We start from the raw sequence: 21,381 nt of genomic DNA on the forward strand, positions 1-21,381 counted from the left end.
GTGAATGGGAATTCTGTACTTTATGCACATTTTTCTGTAAACTTTCAAGTTCTTGAATTTTAAGAAATGGGGAAAAAATTTAAAACTCTAATTCTTAAATATGGGCTCACTCAAGGTTTTTACAGGCCAATAGAAAAGAAGAAAAAGAAGAAGTGCCATGTATTACTTACCAATTCTGTAAATAAGAACTTTGCTGCCAGTGGGATCCCTGGATCTTAAGACTCCAAGGTAGCCAGCCTTCAGAAGGCCAAGGATACTTCTAGGGTGTAGATCAGCACTTATTTCTGGACATTGTGCTCTCCACTTAGAATAGTTTTTTAGTAACTGAAAAATAAAGTAAGAATTATCTACAGGTGGGTTTTAGCATACCAGTAAACATTTTGTGAAAAGGGAGAAAAGTCTTGATATCATGAATGAAATTTGACATCATTATGTCATGATCTTCCTCTGGGATATCTTTTTATCTGTAAAAACCCAAAGTTCCCTTTATCAAGGATAGGAGTTAATCACAGATTCAAGCTTGAGTAATTTTCAGTTGCCACGTATGGTTAGATAGTCTCCAAAGTCTCTAACAACTCCTACCTTCCTGGTATGCACATGTCATTCCTCCCATCAAGAGGTGGAATCTTTCTCCCCTGCCCTTGACTTTTAGATGGCTTTGTACCTTGCTTGGACCAACAAAATGTGGCAGAAGTGACACTGTGTCAGTTCCAAGACGAACCTTTAAAAAGGTTGGAACCTTCTGTTTTCACTCTTTTGGGGAGGAGACATCAATAACAGCCTATGTGGCAAGAGCCCTGGAAGAGGAGAGACCAGGTTTTTATTCTGGCCTTAGCCAAGTTCCCAGCTGAGACCATGCCAAGCAGAACTGAACCATCCTCAATGACCCCAGCCCTAACTGCAGAATGACAAGCAAATAAACAGTTGTATTTTAAACTACCAGGTTTGGGGGTGACTTGTTATTTAACAAGTGAATAACTGTTGCACCAGCTTTAGTCTTCTCTAGAATAAGGAAAAAATATAAATCAAATGAATTAATAGAGCAAATATTTTTTGAGCACCTACAATGTTCCAGGCTTCACCTTAGGCATTTGAATCACAACAGTGAACAGAATAAAATCTCTGTTCTCATTGGGGCTGACCAGTTAGTGCCAACTGCCTTATTAAGGCCTTGCTGTGTAATATAAAGCTCTCAGACTTCTTCAGAAAACACCTTGGCTCTGCCATTTATTATCTATGTGATCTCAGGTAGTATTTAACTCCTCTGAGTCTTGTTTCCTCTAATATAAAATGCAAATACCTGCCTTATAGTGTTATGTATAAAGTATATATATGGGTATCCTACAATGAGTGATAGTTAGCATTGCTTTTATTAGAATAGGAAAAGTAATATTTGGATTAACTACTCATCCAAGTATTTAGTCCAGTTTTATATTAAAAATAACTTAAATCTTTTGATTTATAGTTTCATTGCTACAAAAAGGAGCGACAGCGAAGACATAAATGTATACCTCTATACCATTGACATACTTCCTGCTAACAACACACACAAAAATTGGCTTTAACTATTTAAGTGGCATGTATTCAGAGAACCTGAGTAACAGCCCACCTGGATAGTAGATAGGCAAAATATGACTTAAGGCATCTCACTTACTTTTCTTCCAAAAGAATCATCAAAATCATTGATCGACACATGCAAACAAGACGAACATTGCCAATGTATTGTGGAAAATCCTAAGAGCAAAACTACACAACTTATACTTGTTATGATTTTCTGCATTCCCAATTTTTCGAAAATAACAAAATATTTGTTTTGAGTTTGAAACACTCTGTGACTTCCTATGTTTAACTGAAGTTCAGATGAGAGGAAAACACAGATTTTATATTTCAGAGTAGTAGTAACAGAAACGTGATACAACTGTAATGACAAAAGTGGTGGCGATCTGAAGGAAAACTATAAATGATAAAGAAAAGGAGAAGAGGGTGGAATATTCTGAGTCGTGAGAAACGTCCCTTGCTGGAGGGAGGGAGAAGCTGATCGGCACTAGCCCTACCGTGTGAAAGAAGCAAGGGCAGACAAAAGCGTGCACTGGTCTTCTCTCTCATTTTGTCTCCCTTTCTTTCTCTCTCTCTTGTCCTTTCATTTCTGCATTTAAAAAACTTTTCTTAACTATTTACAAAAGAGAGTGTGGCTAAGAGTTAATGCAGCAGAGAAGTAAGAAAAAAAAGAAGTCAATAAACTTGTCAACAAAGAAATAATTGGTGACCTAAATAGCAGTTTCCAAAAGCAATAAGAACAAAAGGCCCATTGTAGATTCTGATATAATCCTTTCAGTTCTATAAGATGAATTTCTCTTCCTTCCCCTGGCTGCAGTCTTGCTACAGGTGTACTCTGGGGGCATGCCATTACAAGAATTGAAGTCAGTGTGCTTTGTGTAATTAGTAGGAGGTATGCTAGTGGTACAAAGACATTTTTTGTATCTTTCTGCCTAGGGTATGGATAGATGAGTAAAAAGTATGAATAACAATAAATAATTGGGGGGACAAAGGTTAAAATAAATTGGGTAGATAGAAATACTAGTGGTCAATGAGTAGGGTGTGTATGAGTTTTTTCCTTTTATTTCTTTTCTGGAGTGATGCCAATGCTCTAAAAAATGATCATGGTGATGAATACACAACTATGTGATGATATTATGAGCTGTTGATTGTACACCATGTTTGGAACGTTTGTATGTTAAGATCTATCAATAAAAATATATAAAAAGAAAAATAAGGTTCACAGCATTTTACAATGCTCTGTATTTTTCTGATAGGCCTCTCAGATGTAAAAAGTCCTTTTAATTCTGTTTCAAATAAAACGCTGGGAGTTGCATATTAGTTTCAATATAGAAATAATGGTTTTATTTGTCATTAATGTTAAATGTGGCTTCCTTCGTAGGGAGTCTTTAGGTAATAGAGACAGGGTCTTCAGTTTATTCTTCTCTATAGAATGCTGGTTACACAGGTGGCTGGTACATGTGTTGAATGAGAGAATAAATAAATGCACGGATAAACCAACCGGTTCCATATACTTGAAACAGTAATTTTTGTAAAGCTGCACAAATCATTCTCATACCTTTGACACTTAACTTTTCCAAACTGAAAGATCTAAACCTGGATGTTTGGCCATTTCTTTTTCATTTGATAAGTGAATTCAAAGGTTCAGTTTGTGCAACTAAATGACATAAATGACATAAACTGATTGCTATTGAGCAATTCTCAAACCAACCACCAAATGTCCTCAAACAACAACAAATAAATTGGCTGCAAATTAATATTCATGATTGGAAGGTACTTGTTTTGTACAATTAGGAGTAAACAAATATTTAGAACAGACTGGGCTGCTTCTTACATGTCATTCACTTTCAAACAAAATAACCACCACCATATTGGTGCTGTTTTTAGGGTTCAATGGCATTGTTTCAATTCCTCCTCACAGCTGCCCTGTAGCAGTAACTATTGTTGCCCCATTTTACAGATAAGAAAACTATTGCTCAGAGCTGGTACACATTTGTTCAAGGGCAATAATTAACAGCAGCAGAGTGAAGAAAAAAATTGCCACATGCCAGGCTAATTGTATTTAGGAAGCTACATTTAGAGAGAAATTAGCAGGAGGAGTCAACGGAATTTTGAAAATTTAGAAGTCTTTGGGAAAACCATGAAAATAATTAAAGGATAAAAAAATCTTGTCTCATGGATCAAAAATAGTAGGAACTCTGCTATTCATTTTTGAAAGAACAAATTCATAAAAATATGCTGAACAGATAGGCTAACAGTTCTTTTTAAGTTCACGCTTTAAACTGCAGGGGTAAGGGTAGCACAGCTGAGAACAAACACTCTGGCTCAACTCAAGTTTAAATTCTTGCTCTGCCATTTAGATGTTTTTACCACTCAAGTGGGCTCTTTCGCCCGATGTGCACTTTTTTGGTTGCTAATGCTGCCAGATTATTAGGCAACAAACTTACAGTTCTAAGGCCATGAAAATGTCCAAATGAAGTCATCAACAAGAGGATACCTTCACTTAAGAAAGGCAAACCATGTCCAGGGTTCCTGTGTCACATGTGTCAGGGATGGTGGACTCCTTCACACTCAAATTAGGAAGTAACTTAAGCCTCGACCTTCTAACCTGGCCCACATCCCCCCAAAACAACATATGATAATGAAGGACTCAACATCCCTTCATCTATGATTGGTCAGGTATGAGGCATACCTGATTGGTCCTCTCTAAGGGCAGTTAAATGCATAAATGAAGGGCTCAACATACCTTCATCTGTGGTTGGTCAAAGACAAATGAATAATTATGATAATAAGGTGTTGAAAACTCACTTTTTCATTTCTTCCTCATTCAAAAACATTTTTTAATTTGTACATTTAGTCACTATCACTGTACATTCTAGGCATTGCTAGGATATATACCATCTCATTCTTTATCGCCTACTTTTCCTTCTGGTTTCATCTGTGCCCCCAGTCCTCCTCCCTCTATCATTCTCACATTCAGCTTCATTCAGTGTACTTACATTATTGTGCTACAATCAGGTAGTATTGTGCTATCCATTTCTGGAGTTTTACAATCAGTCCTGTTGAACAATCTATATCCCTTCAGCTCCAATTACCCAATACCTACCCTATTTCTATCTCCTGCTGACCTCTTTTCTTAACTGAAATTCCCCAAGTTCATTCGTTAATGTTTGTTCATATCAGTGAGACCACACAGTATTTGTCCTTTTGTTTCTGGCTAATCTCACTCAGCAGAATGTCCTTAAGGTCTGTCCATGTTGTTACATGCTTCAAGACTTTATTCTGTCTTACAGCTGCATAATATTCCATCGTATATATATATATATATATATACACATATATACCACAGCTTGGAAAACTCATTTTTTAATTGACTGGTTTCTGAGACTAGATTGTAACTCCTAAGTAGCCAGCCAATGGAGAACCGGGGGAGGGACTACTTTGTGTTAGAGACTAAGACAAAAGGAGCCTGCAAGCTCCCATGCTTGGCACTTGCTCGCCGCTTGTTCCTGTGAGTGCCCTTTCTCATGAGAAAGAAATGAAAGAGCTTCTGCCATACTGCAGAAGATGAATGCCCAAAAAACTGACCGGAGCTAGAAACACTGAGCCGGCAACACTGAGCTGGCAACGCTGAGCTTGTAACACTGAGCTTGCAACACTGAGCTGGTAAGGCTGCTCCATACACAAGGAAAGGAACATGATGATGTCTGCTGGCCCCTTTCTCTTGGGTTGGTTTCAAAATGGCTCTCTCAGCTCCTCTGGGTCCATCAAGCATCCTTTACCTGTTTTCATCTCTCTGCTCTCTGTGTCAGCTCTCCAAGTATTTGTGCTTTCTCCAAAAGTTCTTCCTCTCAAAGGATTCCAGGAAACTGATTAAGACCCACCTTGAATGGGCAGAGATGCATCTCCATGGTAACCACCTAATCAAAAGGTCCCACCCACAATTGGGTGGGTCACATCGCCATGGAAACAATCTAATCAAAAGGTTCCACCAACAATAGATCTGCTCCAACAAGACTGGATTAGAAAAACATGGTTTTTCTGTGGTACATAATAGTTTAAAACCAGTACAAGCATGAAAGTCAATTCTGTAACACCAGGATTCTTAGAAAAAATATTTGTTGTGTAGCAGGTGGTGGTCTGAAAACTATATGATTTTGGACAAGTGATATACTCTTTACTTTTCAGTTTCTTCTAAAATGAGAAATAATGATGTAATCCACAAACACATTATTTAACTACTGTGCCCAGCACTTCATGAGCATACTGGTTATTAGAATAATACAATTTCATTAATTCATTATAACTTCTAACACAAAAACTAGAATAACAAGAAATCTCATTATAACTGAGGTACTATTCATTAAGCTTTCTTCATACACTGAAACTATAGTACTTTCTTTTTTATTATGAAAAATGAGAGTTTGGGTTTCCCTGCCTTTGTGAAGGAAAAGGAAAACAGTTTTGCCCTCCTACCCTTTCCCTTATTTTCCCAGTTGGCAGAAAAGCAGGGAAAAGAATTCATCCACAGAAACTTGATTTCTATCCAGTGGGTTTAGACGCAGTCCTGCTAGCCAATTCTTAAAAGGCATGGTGCAGTGAAAACAATTCAGTAAAATAAAGAATACTATATTAGAAAGAAATATATCATAGAGGTTGGAGGCAAATTATATTTTTTTCTATTTAGGCAATATTTTCAAAAAACAGCCAAAATGAAATCAGTAAATTATATACTTTTTATTATTAGCTATTGCTATACATATAAATGTTTAAGGCCTCTGTCTATGTACTCTTCATAGAATCTAAGACTGTCTACTCATTCAGTAGCTGCTGAGTAAATATTAGTCTTACTCATGATTGTGGACACCTGGGCATCCATCTGACAAAACAAAAATAAAGCTGGATTCCTATGTCACTTATTACATCAAAATAAATTCAGGTAAAATGGGAAATGTCATGATGTTCATATGTTATCACAATAAAAACTTTAAATAATATAAAAAACCCTACGTCACAAAACTAAGGCCATGTTCAGAGGAAAATTCATATCCTTAAACATTTATACATAAAAGAACAAATAAATATGGAGGTTAAAACAAACTAATAAATCCAGGTAGTAGCAGATTCCAAGTTTTAAGAAAAAGAATCCTTAAATTACTGTAAGAAATTTTGGGATAGGGGAAGAGTTTATTAAACCCAGAAGCAATTAAGAAGCAATCAAATCAATTACAATTGGTCTCATTAAAAAACTTAAATTCTGCACAGAAAGAGAACAGTATAAACAATGTCAAAAAAACAAACAGCCATGACAAAAGGCTATTTTCCTTAATACATAAAGATATTATATGAATCAATAAAAGATGATACTATCCCAACATAAAAATGAGCAGATGACAAACACAGACAAACGAGAAAAGAATTTTTTTTAATATATAAAAGATGATTAGGATAAGAATTAATGTTTTTTAATATATAAAAGATAATTAGGGTGCACGGGTGGTTCAGTGGTAGAATGCTCACCTTTCGTGCAGGAGACACAGGTTCAATTCCTGACCTGAGCACTCACCGCCCCCACACACAAAAAATTCAACAAATGAATTAGTGATGGGATAGTCACATGGAAGAACGAAATGTAACCTCCATCATACAGCATACAAAAAAAAGATGATTAACATCATGTAATTAAATAAATGCATATTATAATAACAGTGAGAAACTATTTCTCACCAAGCAGACTGACAGCAAGCTTGATGACATGATGTAGGTGATAATATCGGAGTGAAAACTGGTGCAAACTCTTTGGATAACAGTTTGATACAATTGTCAATGTTGAAAAATGTGCATCCCACTTCATCAATTGTGCAGGCCAGGATATAAGGATATATTACTTTATACGCAAAAAACAAATGTACAAGGACACACTACCCCATTAGAATGTCTGTTCTATGATGGTAGAAATTGCATTCATCGGTTTACTGTATGTGGTTGTGTGTATCTGCCAGACAAATTGTAGGAGTTACAAAAATAATCACTGACTTAGAGTGCTGAAAGCAAAAAACCCTGCAAAACCAAGAATTCTCTATCTGGCAAAACTGTCTTTCAAAAATGAGGGAGAGATTAAACATTCCCAGATAAACAAAAGCTGAGAGAGTTTCATCATCACTAACCTAGCCCTACAAGAGATGCTAAAGAGAGTTCTGCTGGGTGAAAGAAGAGGACAAATAGACAATAGAGTGAAGCAGCATGAGGAAATAAGGATCTCTGGTAAGGGTAATGACGGGTTAATTATAAATGCCAGTACTATTGTATATCTTAGTTTGTTACTCTACTTTTCACTTCCTACAGGATCTAAAAGACAAACACATAAAATGTAATGATAAATCAGTGGATTTGGATTCATAATCTATAAACATGTAATCTGTAATAAGAACTCCATAAAGGTGAGAGGACAGAAAGGTATAGGAACAGAGTTTCTGTACACCACTGAAGTTAATATCAAAGCAAATGATATTTTTGTAGATATAGGATGTTAAACTTAAGCCCCAACTACAATGAAAATATCAGAAAATAAGCAAGCTCATAGAGAAGAAATTAGAGTACAGGTTGCCAGGGGCCGGGGTGCTAATGCAAAATGAGTGTAGGGTTTCTCTTTGGTAAGATGGGAAAGTTTAGTAAAGTTGGTGAGGACACCCCAACACAATGAATGAGATTGATTCCACTGAATGGTATGCTTGGGAGTGGCTGAAATGGGAAAGTTTATGTTCCACAACTAAAAAAAAAAGGAAAGAGCAACTAAAGAGACAATGAGAACTAAAAGAAATACATAATCCTGGAGATCTAGCAAAGGAAGTAAAAAATAAAAAAGGACATTATTGAGGCATATGAAAAAATTGGAATATAGACTATAAACTTTACATCAATGTTAAATTTCTTGAATTTGATAACTTCATTTAAGGTGGATACATACTTGAAAATCCTTGTTCCCAGGAAATCTACATGGCAGTATTAAGTGTACAAGGTACATGATGTATTCAACCTACACTCAAGAGTTCAGAAAATGGATTGATAGATGGATGGATAGCCAGACCACAGCTAGATAAATACATAGACGTATAGATCGATAGATGGACTGATAGGTTGATGGAGAGAAAGATAGAATGATATGGCAAATGTGGCAAGATGTTAACATTGGGAGAACTAGGTATCTGTGGCCATAGGTGCATGTTGCAGTGCTATGTATGCCCTATGTATTCTTTCTGTAACTGGCCTGTAAATTTGAAAGTAATTCAAAGCAAAAAGGTTCTAATTTTTAAAAAAGTCACTGATTTTAGGAGAAGGGAACATGCTGAAAATCTAGACATGGTAGCTAAACAGACCTTCCTAGAATCTTGAATGTGAAAGAGCAAACTGGTGTTAACAGTCCTTCCCTTACAATAGCTAAGGGGTTCTTATTCTTAAGTGTATTTTCAAAATATGTGCATACCTATTTACAATTTTAAAAGGAAGCATTTTTAAATATTGTGGTTTGAAGCTGTATGTGCCCCAGAAAAACTAAATCTAATGCATCTTGAGGGCATGAACCCATAAGTAGGATCTTTTGATGAGATTACTTCAGTGAGAGTGTGACCCATTCCAATCAGGATGGGTCTTAATCTTAGCACTGGAGTCCTTCATAAAAGGAAAGTATTCAAGGAGAGAAAAAAAGCCATGGAAGCAAGAATCTGAAATCAATGACACCTGGAAGAGAAGGGAAAGACCAGCAGTCACTGCCTTGTGTTTGTCATGTAACAGAGGAGCCTAGGATCTCTGTCAGCTGATCTTCTAGAAGAAAGTATTGCCTAGAAGACGACTTTATTTGGACATTTTTTTCAAAACTGTAGGCTAATAAATTCCCATGACTTAAGCCAATCCATTTCATGGTATTTGCTTGAGCAGTCTAGGAAACTAAAAGAAATTTCATATTTTCCTCAACAATATTTCATATTTAAATATAGTTTTGAATGTTGTCAAGAAGAAACAAGTCATATTTATTAGAAGGCAGCCTTTTAATTTAGGCAAGTTTCCTATGAGTCCCTATTCTACTCTTTTCCAGCAGGTGACTCTCTCCAAGCCGAGACAAGTTTTCCTATGTGTTTAATTTCCTTGTCTGTAAATTAAGGAAGATATTTTCAACACAAAGTTATTCCTAGTAACATATATGAGGCAGTACATGTAACATTCTTAGCACAGGCCCTTACATAAAGAAATACAAAGGTTGCTTTCTATTGTTATTATTATTAAAGATAATAATAATTGTGTAAGGTAATGAACAACAGTCACAGCTGCACTACTGGCTGGTAACAACCCCAAGGTCCAATAACAAGAGATTGGTCAGATAAATTTTAATGTACTACATTCATACGATGGAATAATATGCAGTCCACCAATGGAATAAAATATATGCATACATGTAACTAAGAAATTAAGAATTAACAAATGATCATGTTTACTGAATCATGATATAGTTGCCTTTTTCTTTCTATATTGTAGTATTGGCAAAAGTTAATACCTAAAATTACTAAAATTCAGCTAGTCTCACCCTTGCTTATACTTACTATTGTAAGTACTATAGCCTCGTCTCAACACTGTGTTTTATATTTACTATTGTAATGCTTATTCTAGTCTAGTCTTGGCTCTGTATATAGTTTCTATTTTAGGAGTAACAACTCCATCCCCCCTTGTTTTAATCCATAAAATCCCTAAACTCCTTAAACTCAGAGAGACAGATTTGGGGGCAGACAGGCCATCTGATCTCCTGCCTCAGGCACAGTATTAAACTCTTGCTCTCTTTGAAATCCTGGGGTCATGGATTGGTTGTTATGCTCATCAGGAGGGAACCCAGCACTTCTGTGGGGTATCACACATGCTGATGTAAGGTGACCCCAGGAGAAGTCAGGTAAGAAAGGCAGTGTAAAACCCACCCACATGCTTGTATAAGCATAGACATACGAGAAACTGCTAGTAGTAACCACTTCTGGCAAGCCAAGATTTGGAGTGGGGAAACTTTTCCTTTTTCACCATTTTGTATTATCTTGATTATTTCTTACTACCTGTACTCATTACTGTTTCAGTTAAAAATTAGTTAACAACAAAAATCTCATGATGAGACACATTGGAATTCTGAACCATAATAATTTCCCTGCTTTCCAACCGACTGGATGACAATGAGCAAGTCACTGGATAAGGGCTGGCTCAGGTCCCCCTCAGGGGCCCTTACTATGTGCCAGGCGTTGCGCTGGGCACGATCTGTTCCAATCTTAATTGGTTCATTTTCAGTTCCTGCAACCAGTGGACTGAAGTAGGCACTGCTCGTGCTAAGAGAGACGACTATGCTGGGTCCGACGTGACACAATCAGTCAATGGGGAACTCAGAGTTTAATCCCTTTCTGATCCCTGCCCATTATTGCGTCCCTCAACCGGCTGTAACATACCGGGAAACACACACACACACACACACACACACACACACACACACACACACACACACACACAAAACCAGCCTCATCTCTCCCCGAGACTCAAAATATACTGGGCAGCTTTACTGTCTTGACACTTAAATATCAGGATCAATAATATTGTTTTGCTAGGATATGGCTTCAAGACTTCGGTTGTCCCGGCAATCTCATTCTCACCCCAGCACTTAGGAGTTAATTTGCTAAAATAAATGAGCAAGGTCTGAGCTTCCAATTCTTCAGCTGTTAGTTTGTTGTGTATCATAGGCTCTCTTCCAAACTTAATAGGCTGGGGAGACTCATCTAGGGCACTTTCTGACAGTTGCCACGTTCGGCGAGTTCCAGTGTTTGGGGTCAAACAGACCATACCCAAGCAGGCTCCAGCACTGTCCGGTTTTTCCGGTTGCCAGGACCCGGAGGAACTGCACCGACCGGCTCCTAATTTCTCACAAGCTCCGCGCCCCGCCGCGCGCTGCCTACTGCTTTGGGGCTCGCTCGGTCGCAGGGTCCTCCCTGCACCTTCGGCTTGCCGGGGCTCGAGTGAAGCCCGAGGCGCCCACCCCGGCCGTCAGGCGGGGCGCAGCGGGGAGGCCCCTTACCCGCCAAGCCAGGTCCACGTCGAAGTCCCGGGCGCGCAGGAACCGCAGCAGGAAGGCATCGGAGAGCGGGTGAGGCGCGAGCGGGATGCCCGCCGCCAGGACCCGGCGCCGCAGCTCCGTCAGGCCCGGCTGCAGCAGCGGCGAGTGGTCCGGCAGCGCGTTGAGCTGCAGCCCGGCTGCCGGTCCCCGCCGCTCCTCTGCCATGCCAGCTGCCCCGGCTGGGCGGCCGCCGCCAGCCGCCCGGGAAAAGCGCGGCCACTGCGCCGCCCTCCGCCCCTCCTCCGCGGCCGTTGCCAAGCGCACACCCACCCCGGCCCCACCAGGCCGCCCCGAGGCTTGGGCCACAGCTGCCGCCTAGAAGGGAAGCTACGGGTGGGGACCCCGTGGTGCCACATGTCGTCGGAAAACTTTAGGCAAAAAGCCGAGCCTTTCCTCAGAGAGAAAGATAGAGGCGTTCAACGCCAAGGGGAAGATGCCAGAAAAAGTTAGTTGGGATGGTTATGCCGTCTCTCATCGCATCGCCCTACGGGTAAGGGCTATTGCAGAGGGGTCAGCACACTGATTTACTGCGACATAGGAAATAAAAAAGAAACCTGTCTCTGGCCCAGAACACCTTGCATGTTCATGCAGAATAATAAAGATGAATATTGAAAATATCCTGTTAAGGGTACATAGTCAAAATATTGTGTTTTAAATTCATTTGAAGAAATGTTTTTCTTCGTAGGCTTATGTAACCCATTGGACAGTAAGTTCATCTATTTCAGACTGTTGTTGTTTTTTCAGTTTGAGGGACTACTTCTTACTGTTTATAATTTAATGTTGATTTTTTTTTATTATGTTAAACATTAACTAGTTCCAGAGTCAAAAAATATAAATGAAGGAACAGTCAGAGAAATTGAACTTTATCTATCCTCTCCACTCTGTCCTTCTTCAGTATTTTTTTAAGCATTGATTGATGCTTCTAGTTCTGTCTTTGAGAATGAAAACAAATATGCACAGCTAGTTATATTCTTTGGTTTCTCACATAAAATATAAAATAATATAAATACTTTTTGTACCATGCTTTACTTAATATCTGAGGGTGTATAAATCAGGGTCTCAGGAGGAAACAGATGGGCAACTCAAGGAGTGTTTGAATGGAGCTTGAAGAAGAGCACTAGTCAACTGATGTGGCAGAGAAAACCACCAAGGGTAGAAACATATCAGTTAATACAGTGGGACCCACTAGGGGTCCCAAACCTGAAGGAATAAGGGGAAGGAACAGTTATGGAAGCTTTAGGAGAGAACCACCTCCAATTGTGGCACAGATTCTTCATCCCACTCTATATCCCTGCTTTTCACCATATGACTTGCCAGTTCCTCTTATGAAAGATGTGAAGTCCTCTTGAATCTGAGCTGATGAGTTGAAAACAGCGGTAGCAATGATACACCAGATTCGAGCATAGGCCACAGAGTCCTTTTGTGTTTTCATTTGCTTTCTTGCTTCTCTGCCCTCACCATGAAAACATGCTCATGCCAGCCTATTACTGGAGGATGAGTGGTACATGCAGCAGAGCTGAGTGCCCAATGGGCTTAGATAAAGCTGTTCCAGATGAGCCTGGAAGTCAGCTGATTCTCAGACAGCCAAGATCGGCACAGCTTATTGTTGCAGTTGTTTGTATACTTGTTTTAACATTTTTATTGTGAAATATAATATATATACAGAAAAGCAATAAATTTCAAAGTACATTTAAGAAGTAGTTATAGAACAGATTTCAATGTATGAGTTACAGTTGGACAATTTCAGTTTTTACCTTCTAGCTGCTCCAAGACAGTGATGACTAAAAAGAAATATCAATATAATGATTCAGTAGTCCTATTCATTTGCTAAATCCTGATTTCTCAATTATAACTCCTTCTTTGATCCTTCTCCCAGTCTTTGGGGATATTTAGTTATGCCCATTCTAACTTTTTTCATGTTGAAGATAGTTGTTTTGCAGCATTCTTGGCAATAGAAAATGGTTACACAGTTCGTATACCCTAAACTGATGGTCAGCTACTTTCGAACACCCATTCTGTGGTCTTACCTTTTATGAGCAGGACGGAATCCTTTACCAATATTTTGTCCAAACTTCATTCCTACACGCTCTGAGTCCTTGGTGGTCCTATCTTTGCTGGGTTTATGGGGTTTTATTGATTAAAACCACTAAACAAAGAGTTCCCTGGTGTATTTTCTGAGCTGCAAACATTGTCCTACTTGCTTCTTATTGTGTAGCAGAAAATGTAATAATTCAGATCAATCACTCTGGGCAGTACCATCACCCAACCCCTTTTCTGACTGTTGATTCGGAGGCAAGGGAAGTCACAACTGGCCAGGGGATGGCTGGAGCTTCTGTACTAGTTTGAAATGATGGATGGACCCTAGAAAAACCATGTTTTAATCCTAATCCCATTTTGTAAAGGCAGCCATTTCTTCTAATCCCTATTTAGTATTGTATGTTTGAAACTGTAATTAGATCATCTCCCTGGAGATGTGATTTGATCAAGAGTGGTTGTTAAGCTGGATTAAGTGATGACATGTCTCCACCCATTTGGGTGGGTCTTGATAAATTTCTGGAGTCTTATAAAAGAGGAAACATTTTGGAGAATGAAGGAGATTTGGAGAGAGCAGAGAATGCTGCAGCACCATGAAGCAGACAGTCCACGAGCCAGCGACCTTTGGAGATGAAGAAAGAAAATGCCTCCTGGGGAGCTTCATGAAACAGAAAGCCAGAAGAAGCTAGCAGATGACACCGTGCTTGCCATGTGCCCTTCAGATGAGAGAGGAACCCTAACCATGTTCACCATGTGCCTTTCCAGATGAGAGAGAAACCCTGACTGTGTTCGCCATGTGCCTCCTAATGAGAGAGAGAGAGAGAGAGACCCTGAACTTCATTGGCCTTCTTGAACCAAGGTGTCTTTCCCTGGATGCCTTTGATGGGACATTTCTACAGACTTGCTTTAACTGGGACATTTTCTCGGCTTAGAACTGTGAACTAGCAACTTATTAAATTCCCCTTTTTAAAAGCCATTCCATTTCTGGTATACTGCATTCTGACAGCTAGAAAACTCGAACAGCTTCCAATTGATTGGCACCGTTATCGCATTCCCTGAAGAAGGAATTTCTCCCTTGGGCAGTAAGACCTCTAAACACTGTGAACCAAAACTTTTGGGCTTGGTAACCAAAAAAATTCCTTAAGTAGGTTATTAGATATAATATTAAGAGGAATGATAATCATTTTCATCTCTCATATCATATACCCTGGCTTTATAGCAGTGATGTTGCTGTGCCATATATTGGCCACAAGTTTAAAGTACATCCTACATCCTGTAGTGCAGTTTACAAATCCTGTGGGATGCTGTGTCCTAGCTGGTACCATAACTGTGTCTTAAGTTGTTTCTTTCAAGTCAATCGCTTTTAAGTGATGGGGAGGATGGTAAGACTGGTGGATCTTGGTATGAGCCCTTTGCCACATTTCCTATGCCTAACATGAATTTTAGTGAGGGGGCGGTTATGTGTGGGATACCACAATGATGGATAAGCTGTCTGTCAGTTCAGTAATAGTGGTGCTGCTGGAGCTATTTTGGTAGGGAAAGCATATCAATATCTGAAATATGTTTCTTTTCTATAAGGACATATCACTGCCCTTCTCTGATGAAATGGTTGAGTGTAATCAATGGATCAGCAACTGAATAGGGAATAGTGCCCTTTTGGGACTCAGTGTTGCTCATATTGTTGGCAAATTGGGTGCTTAGTAAAGGCAATAGGTAGATAAGTTCTGGTGAAGAAAGGCCTTGTTCTTGAGCCCACATATAGCTTGTATTCCTGCCACTATGGCCACTTTGCAACTAGACCCATTACATAGGCAAAAAGATGGCTAGGCAAAGGGTAAAATTCATCCAGAGAATGGCTTATCTTATCCTCTTGTTTATTAAGAGGATAGAGGTTTGTTTGTGTGCATTTATCTTCACTGTTCCACCAGAACTCTGTCATCGAAAGGAATTTCCAGTCACTGTCTGCACCCATCTCAGGATGTACATTCACCAGTCTGCCTTATCCCCAGTGCTCCAGATCTGCTCTTTCCAAGTCCTTATCCAGACATCCCAGTGGCCACTACTATAAATCTGAGTAAATTGCATTTCAGGTCTTCTCTCCTCCAACATTAAGTAGATAAGCAGATGTATCACTTGAAGTTCTGCACACTGGGAAGATTTCTCTTCACCACCTTCTTTCAGAGATAAACCTGAGTAGGGATGTCATGGAGAGTTGTCAGCTTCTAGCTGGTACCAGCATAGTGCAGACCTTTCATCAACTGGGCCATGCTTTTCCCTTCTTCATTAGTTAGAACCTAAGGATTCTTCCAGAAGTCTGTATCTGTGAGTTAGAGCAGAGGTGGAAAAGCAGTAAGATCAACTACAATGGGGTTTGGGGCTATGGGCTTATGAAATTTACCTGTGCTTTCTGATCTGCTATGGTCTGGTCTCATTTATAATCTTTTCTTCTAAGAACAGAATGTGTCAGCCGCACACATTCAATTTTACAATTTAATAGATCAGATGATGACGGGCAATTCAGGTGTCAAATAATTATGACCATAATTATTTGGTGTCCTGTGAGCAGACCTAAGTCTCTACCAAGGTCCTAGTAGCAAATCAGGAGGAGCCTTTCAAATGAGAAGACTTGTGAGTAGAACAGGGTGTGGTTTTACTCAAAAATTCTATAGGTATGTGCCGTGACTTTCCTAATGGGGCATTTCTGTCTGACACAGACCTTTCCAGCACCACTGGGTGGTGCATAAGACCCTGTGGCAGGGAAGTTGATACTGCAGCCTGAACCTACCACAGAGCCCTGACGCTTGTGGCCTCATAGCCAGATGCTAACTGCATCGGAGCAACAAGCTCAAATGTGGTAATATGCTGCCTCTAGAATCCAAAGGGGGCCAATCAGATGGTGTGCTTCCTTTGCAGTGGGAAATACAAGGTGCAGGAACTCAGGTCTCACTTTAGAGGGAATATATCAACAGTCCCCAGGCTTGAAATCTTATTGATGTGCAGCCTTGATCTACTGTGGGGCTCACCTCTATCCTTTGGTGTGCTGTGTCTTACTAAAGCATCTCATTTATTGGCTGTAGTCTGCTTGCCATACCCAACAACAGGCCAGTATACTGAATATTTTCCATTTTCCCCTCCAGATGCACCCTCCACCCTTCTCCACCCTTCTCTGTGTATCCAAGGCTGACCTGTATCATTTTCATCAGTGCCCTTCCTTGCCCTCTGGCTTCCAGTTGGGTTTGGCCAATGGGAGGCAATGGCAAGAGACAGGCGGAATTTGACATCAGGGCAGCTCTCTCTGGTGTTGCTTCTGGTTGGCTGTACCCTTCTATCAAAAACCACACCTCCTAGTCTTCCATAACTACCCCTATCCTTGTCCCTTCACCTCTAAGGGTAATAGTGACTTTGTACTTCACACCCCTTCTTACTTGATTTCCTGAGCTGTTATTGCACATACCATAAACTGGTTTTGGCTTAACAACAGGTATTTATTGGCTCATGGTTTTGAGGTTAGCAGAAGTTCAAAATCAAGGCATTAATAAGGTGATGCTGTCTCCCCAAAGTCTCTCTGGTGCTGGCTGCTAGCAATTCTTAGGGTTCCTTGGTTTATATCTCTGCTTCCCATTGTTACATCATGTCCTCTCCTTTCTCTTTGGGTTCCTGCTAACTTCTGGCTTCTCCCTGTGGTTTTCTCCTTATAAAGCCTCCAGTAATCAGGACTAGGACCCACCCTCATTCAGTTTGGCCATGCCCTAACTACAACTAGCATATTCAAGAGGTCCTCTTTAGGATAGGTTCACACCCACAGGAATGCAGAATAAGGACATGTCTGATTTGAGATCCATAATTCAATCTATCACACCTTCCCTGTTATAAACAGTCCCTTTATTAGACTATCATGAATTATCCAGTTTGAGTATATCATCTGTTTCTGGCCAGAACCCTGTCTGACCAACCAGTATGGGATAGCAAGACGATCAATTTCTCTCTGGACTATATTTTGCCAGAGAGCAGGAGAGTTTGCACAACCCTGAGGTGAGGTCATAGTCTTTGCCACCTGAAGGCAAACTCTTCTGGTTTTCAATACTGACAGGAATCCAAGAACCTTTTGTAAGTTAACAGTGTCACATTCATTTGCTCCACTTGAGAAACCACCTCTAGAACCTTAGCTGCAGTTGGCATCACCACCTGATTGAATTTGCATTAATTCACAGTCATATTCTAAGACCCATCTGGATTTTGCTAGCCAAAGGGGCAAGTTCACCCCAATCTCTGCAGTTACCCAGAGATGTAGCACTGCTCTTGGCTTACTGTCTCTGGTGGGTAAGGGAATAGAGGAGGCTGGCAATTTTTTGGTGGTCAGTTTTAAGGGTCTCTATTTGGCTCTTCCTACTAAAGCAGCACTTACTCCAAGGATCAGGGAACCAAGATGGGGATTCTGTCTATTACTACAGGAATTTATTCCCATTACATATTCCGTGAGTGAGGAAATGGCCACAGGGTTGGTCTTCTATCCTATCAGATCATTGTAAAACAGACTGAGGCCAAGATTCCATGTATCATGTGATAAGCCCCACTCTGACCTAGACCATGATGGCGTTTGGGGGCTCTGGGGATTAGCTTCAGTTCAGAGTCAATATCTGCTCTGAAGCTCTGGGTATGTCTCTTTCCCTATTGCTCTGTCACCCTGATAAATGGTTGCAGATCCCTCTGGGATTAGTTTGGGGGAAGGTTCACAGAACACACCTGTTGCAGAAAATGTACTCAAAGGGACTTTGGCTTCCCCCTCAATCAAGAAGCTCCACTTTTGTGAACTAGCTTAGGTCTGCAAACTGGGTTCTTGTTTGTCCATTTTTGAACCATGCTTGCCATGCTTTAGCTGTGCATTAAGAATTATGTGAACCACTAACAATAAAAATGGTTCTGCTGTGAGATATTATTTCACATATTGCTATCCAAGTATTCATTTTAAAGTTGCATGTGTTATAGTCTACATAAAATTTTCTTTACCCTATATATTATATATATATATATATAGTGCCAGGCAATAAACGTATATAATTTTCTTTGTGCCAAGCAATAAACTCATCTGATTTTCACCACAATCCTATGAGTTAGATTTTATTACTCCCTTGTTACAATTGGGGAAATCGAGGAAGAGAGAAGCTAAGTAACTTGCCCCAAATCACACAGCTGATAATCAGCTCAGTTGGGAATGGACTCCAGAATCTATACACTTGACTACCAAGCTATGTTGCCTCAAATGTGCAAGTATTTTCCTTGTGAATTTAAATTGTGGAACCCATATCATTTTAATACAAATTGACAGATCTGGGCAATGGGGTTGTTATTGTGAGTAAAAATAAAACCACTGAATAAAAGTATTACTAATACTTACTATTTTGTCAGATATTGTGCTAGATGTTTTATATACACTGTCTCTAATCTTCACAGCAGTGCCACAAGGTGGGTAATATTATCTTTACTTAGAAATGAGGAAATTGGGGTTTAGGAGATTATTGCTATAAAACCAAATGCTACTCACTCATATGTGCTGGCTAAGATGATCAAACCCAGTTGCTGGCATCAGGAGTTAGTGGTGCTCAGTGTATACCCAAGCAGCTGGCATGTTAGGGACACTGTGAGCTTTTAGACTTTTCCCTCTGGAACATGTTTCATTTAAAATCCAACAGTAAAGATGAATCCAGAGGAATACCTCTGGTTAGTTAAGAGGACACACTTGGCTCATCTCAACTCACGAAACCCAATTACTGATGGGCTCTTCTATTAAATGTTACCTGATGATTCCATCTTTCCTCCGGTGAGGTCAAAAGGCTGTCAGCTTTGGAGTTAGATTCTGTTTCTCACCAGATGAGTGACTCTAAGGAAATAGCTATATGCAGTTATATATGCAGGAGGCTCAGTTAACCTCCTCTCTGAAAGGGGCTTCTATCTACCTCATAAAGATGTTGTGAGGGTCAAATCAAATGCGAATATATGTGAAGGGATGTTGGAGGTAAATACTCCACAGATTTAGGATAACAACCAATCTTTTGTTTCCTCAAGATCTTTTCCTGTCAGGTAGATTCATAATATATGTTTTGCTTTGACATGCTGAAATGCTCACCCACATTTTTTGTTTTGTGATTCTAATTTTGACCTCGAATTTAGCTGACTACTAATTTCAATTGGTTAACTTTGGGTCTATGACTTTTGTACCCATGTCCCCGGATGAATTGATTTTAGTGTCACTTGGACTCCATTTTGATTACTGTCCTTATCTGATCTTAAACAGTGATGCCTAACTCCCTCCCCTGTCCCTGACTGAACCTCATTTCATTGCCTCTGAGGGGCACATTTTTCCCACACTTTAGGTCTCTGAAATTGGAACATATCTTAGAATTAGCAGCAGCTTGTCTGGCTGCCCAAGAAGCCAAAAGAGAAGAAGGTGGCCCAACCCCTGGTGTGAAGAAGCAGGAAGCCAAGAAGGTGGCAAATCCCCTGATTGAGAAAAGGCCTGGGAATGTTGGCATTGGACATCCAACCAAAAGGGGACCTCAACCACTTCGTCAAATGGCCCTGCTGTATCTGGCTGCAGCAGCAAAGGGCCATCCTTTATGAGCAGCTGAAAGTGTCCCTCACCATCAGCCTTGGACCCTCCCAACAGCTATTCATTGCTTAAGCTGGCCTGCAAATACAAACCAGAGATAAAGCAAGAAAAGAAGCCGAGGCTGTTGGCCTGGGCTGGGAAGAAAGCTTCTGGCAAAGGATACAGCCCCACTAACAAGCCGCCTGTTCTTGGAGCAGGGGTGAAAACTGTCACCACCTTGGTGGAAGACAAGAAGGCTCAGGTGGTGGTGATTCTACGTGATATGGTCCCTACTGAGCTGGTTGTCTTCCTGCCTGCCATGTGTTGCACAGTGAGGGTTCTCTGCTGCATCAACAAGGGAAAGGCCAAACAGGGATGTTGAGTCTACAGAAAGACCCATGCCGTCGTGGCCTTCACACAGGTTAACAAGCTCCAGCTAAACTGGTGGAAGCTAGGAGGACCAATTCCAATGACTGCTATGATAAGATCTGCCATCACTGAGGAGGCAATGTCCTGGGTCCAAAATCTGTGGTTCCAATTGCCAAGATGAAAAAGGCAGAGGCTAACAGACTTGACATTAAACTGGGTTAAATGTACAGAGTTGATTTTTTTTCTGTACATAGAAATAACAGTTCTCCTTTAAAATAAACAAACAAGCAAAAAAAAAAAAAAAACAAGGAACAATTTGCTCTTGGTGAGGCCACAGATGAAACAAACAAACAAGCAAAAAAAAGCAACAACAAGGAACGATTAGCTCTCGGTGAGGCCACAGATGTGACACAGTTGACTTTGTTTGCATACATCAAAAGTGCCAGTGGACTGGCAGCGAGAGTGTGAGTGACATAGAAGCAAATCCAGAGTTAAAACAGTGTTGCAATCTTTTATCTCTATGAACCAAAAGTTTGTGTGTATAAATCAAAAGGTCATGGGGAAGGGGTGGTGGAGTTGGTGAATTAGATATAATGATCAACATTCCCAATGTCAAAATAAGGTAGTTCTACTTAATTAAAAAAACAGCTTATGAGTCCAGAACCAATGATGCTCGATAGAGGATTCATAACAGAATCAGCATCTT

General features: G+C 40.1%; 1 protein-coding gene and 1 pseudogene across 3 annotated transcripts in view; one reads left to right on the forward strand and one right to left on the reverse strand.

The window, feature by feature from the left end:
* Positions 1–11,900, reverse strand: part of TTPA (alpha tocopherol transfer protein) — a 33,638-nt gene extending 21,738 nt beyond the window's left edge. Inside the window, exons 1-2 of one of the 3 annotated variants that reach the window (XM_077166864.1) lie at positions 11,648–11,900; positions 171–324 (exon numbers count right to left, since the gene is read on the reverse strand). In XM_077166864.1, the coding sequence (XP_077022979.1) occupies positions 171–324; positions 11,648–11,851 (358 nt within the window). In that variant the 5' untranslated portion in view covers positions 11,852–11,900. Of the gene's footprint in view, positions 1–170; positions 325–5,145; positions 5,267–11,647 lie in introns of those variants that run through there. The other 2 variants (XM_077166862.1, XM_077166863.1) reach the window with 2 other exon arrangements.
* Positions 11,901–12,147: 247 nt separating this feature from the next.
* On the forward strand, positions 12,148–20,897 carry LOC143686790 (large ribosomal subunit protein eL8 pseudogene; annotated as a pseudogene).
* The last annotated feature ends 484 nt before the right edge of the window (positions 20,898–21,381 follow it).

The sequence above is a fragment of the Tamandua tetradactyla genome, chromosome 6 (genome assembly GCF_023851605.1).
Source record: "Tamandua tetradactyla isolate mTamTet1 chromosome 6, mTamTet1.pri, whole genome shotgun sequence".
In the NCBI taxonomy this organism is placed as follows: domain Eukaryota; kingdom Metazoa; phylum Chordata; class Mammalia; order Pilosa; family Myrmecophagidae; genus Tamandua; species Tamandua tetradactyla.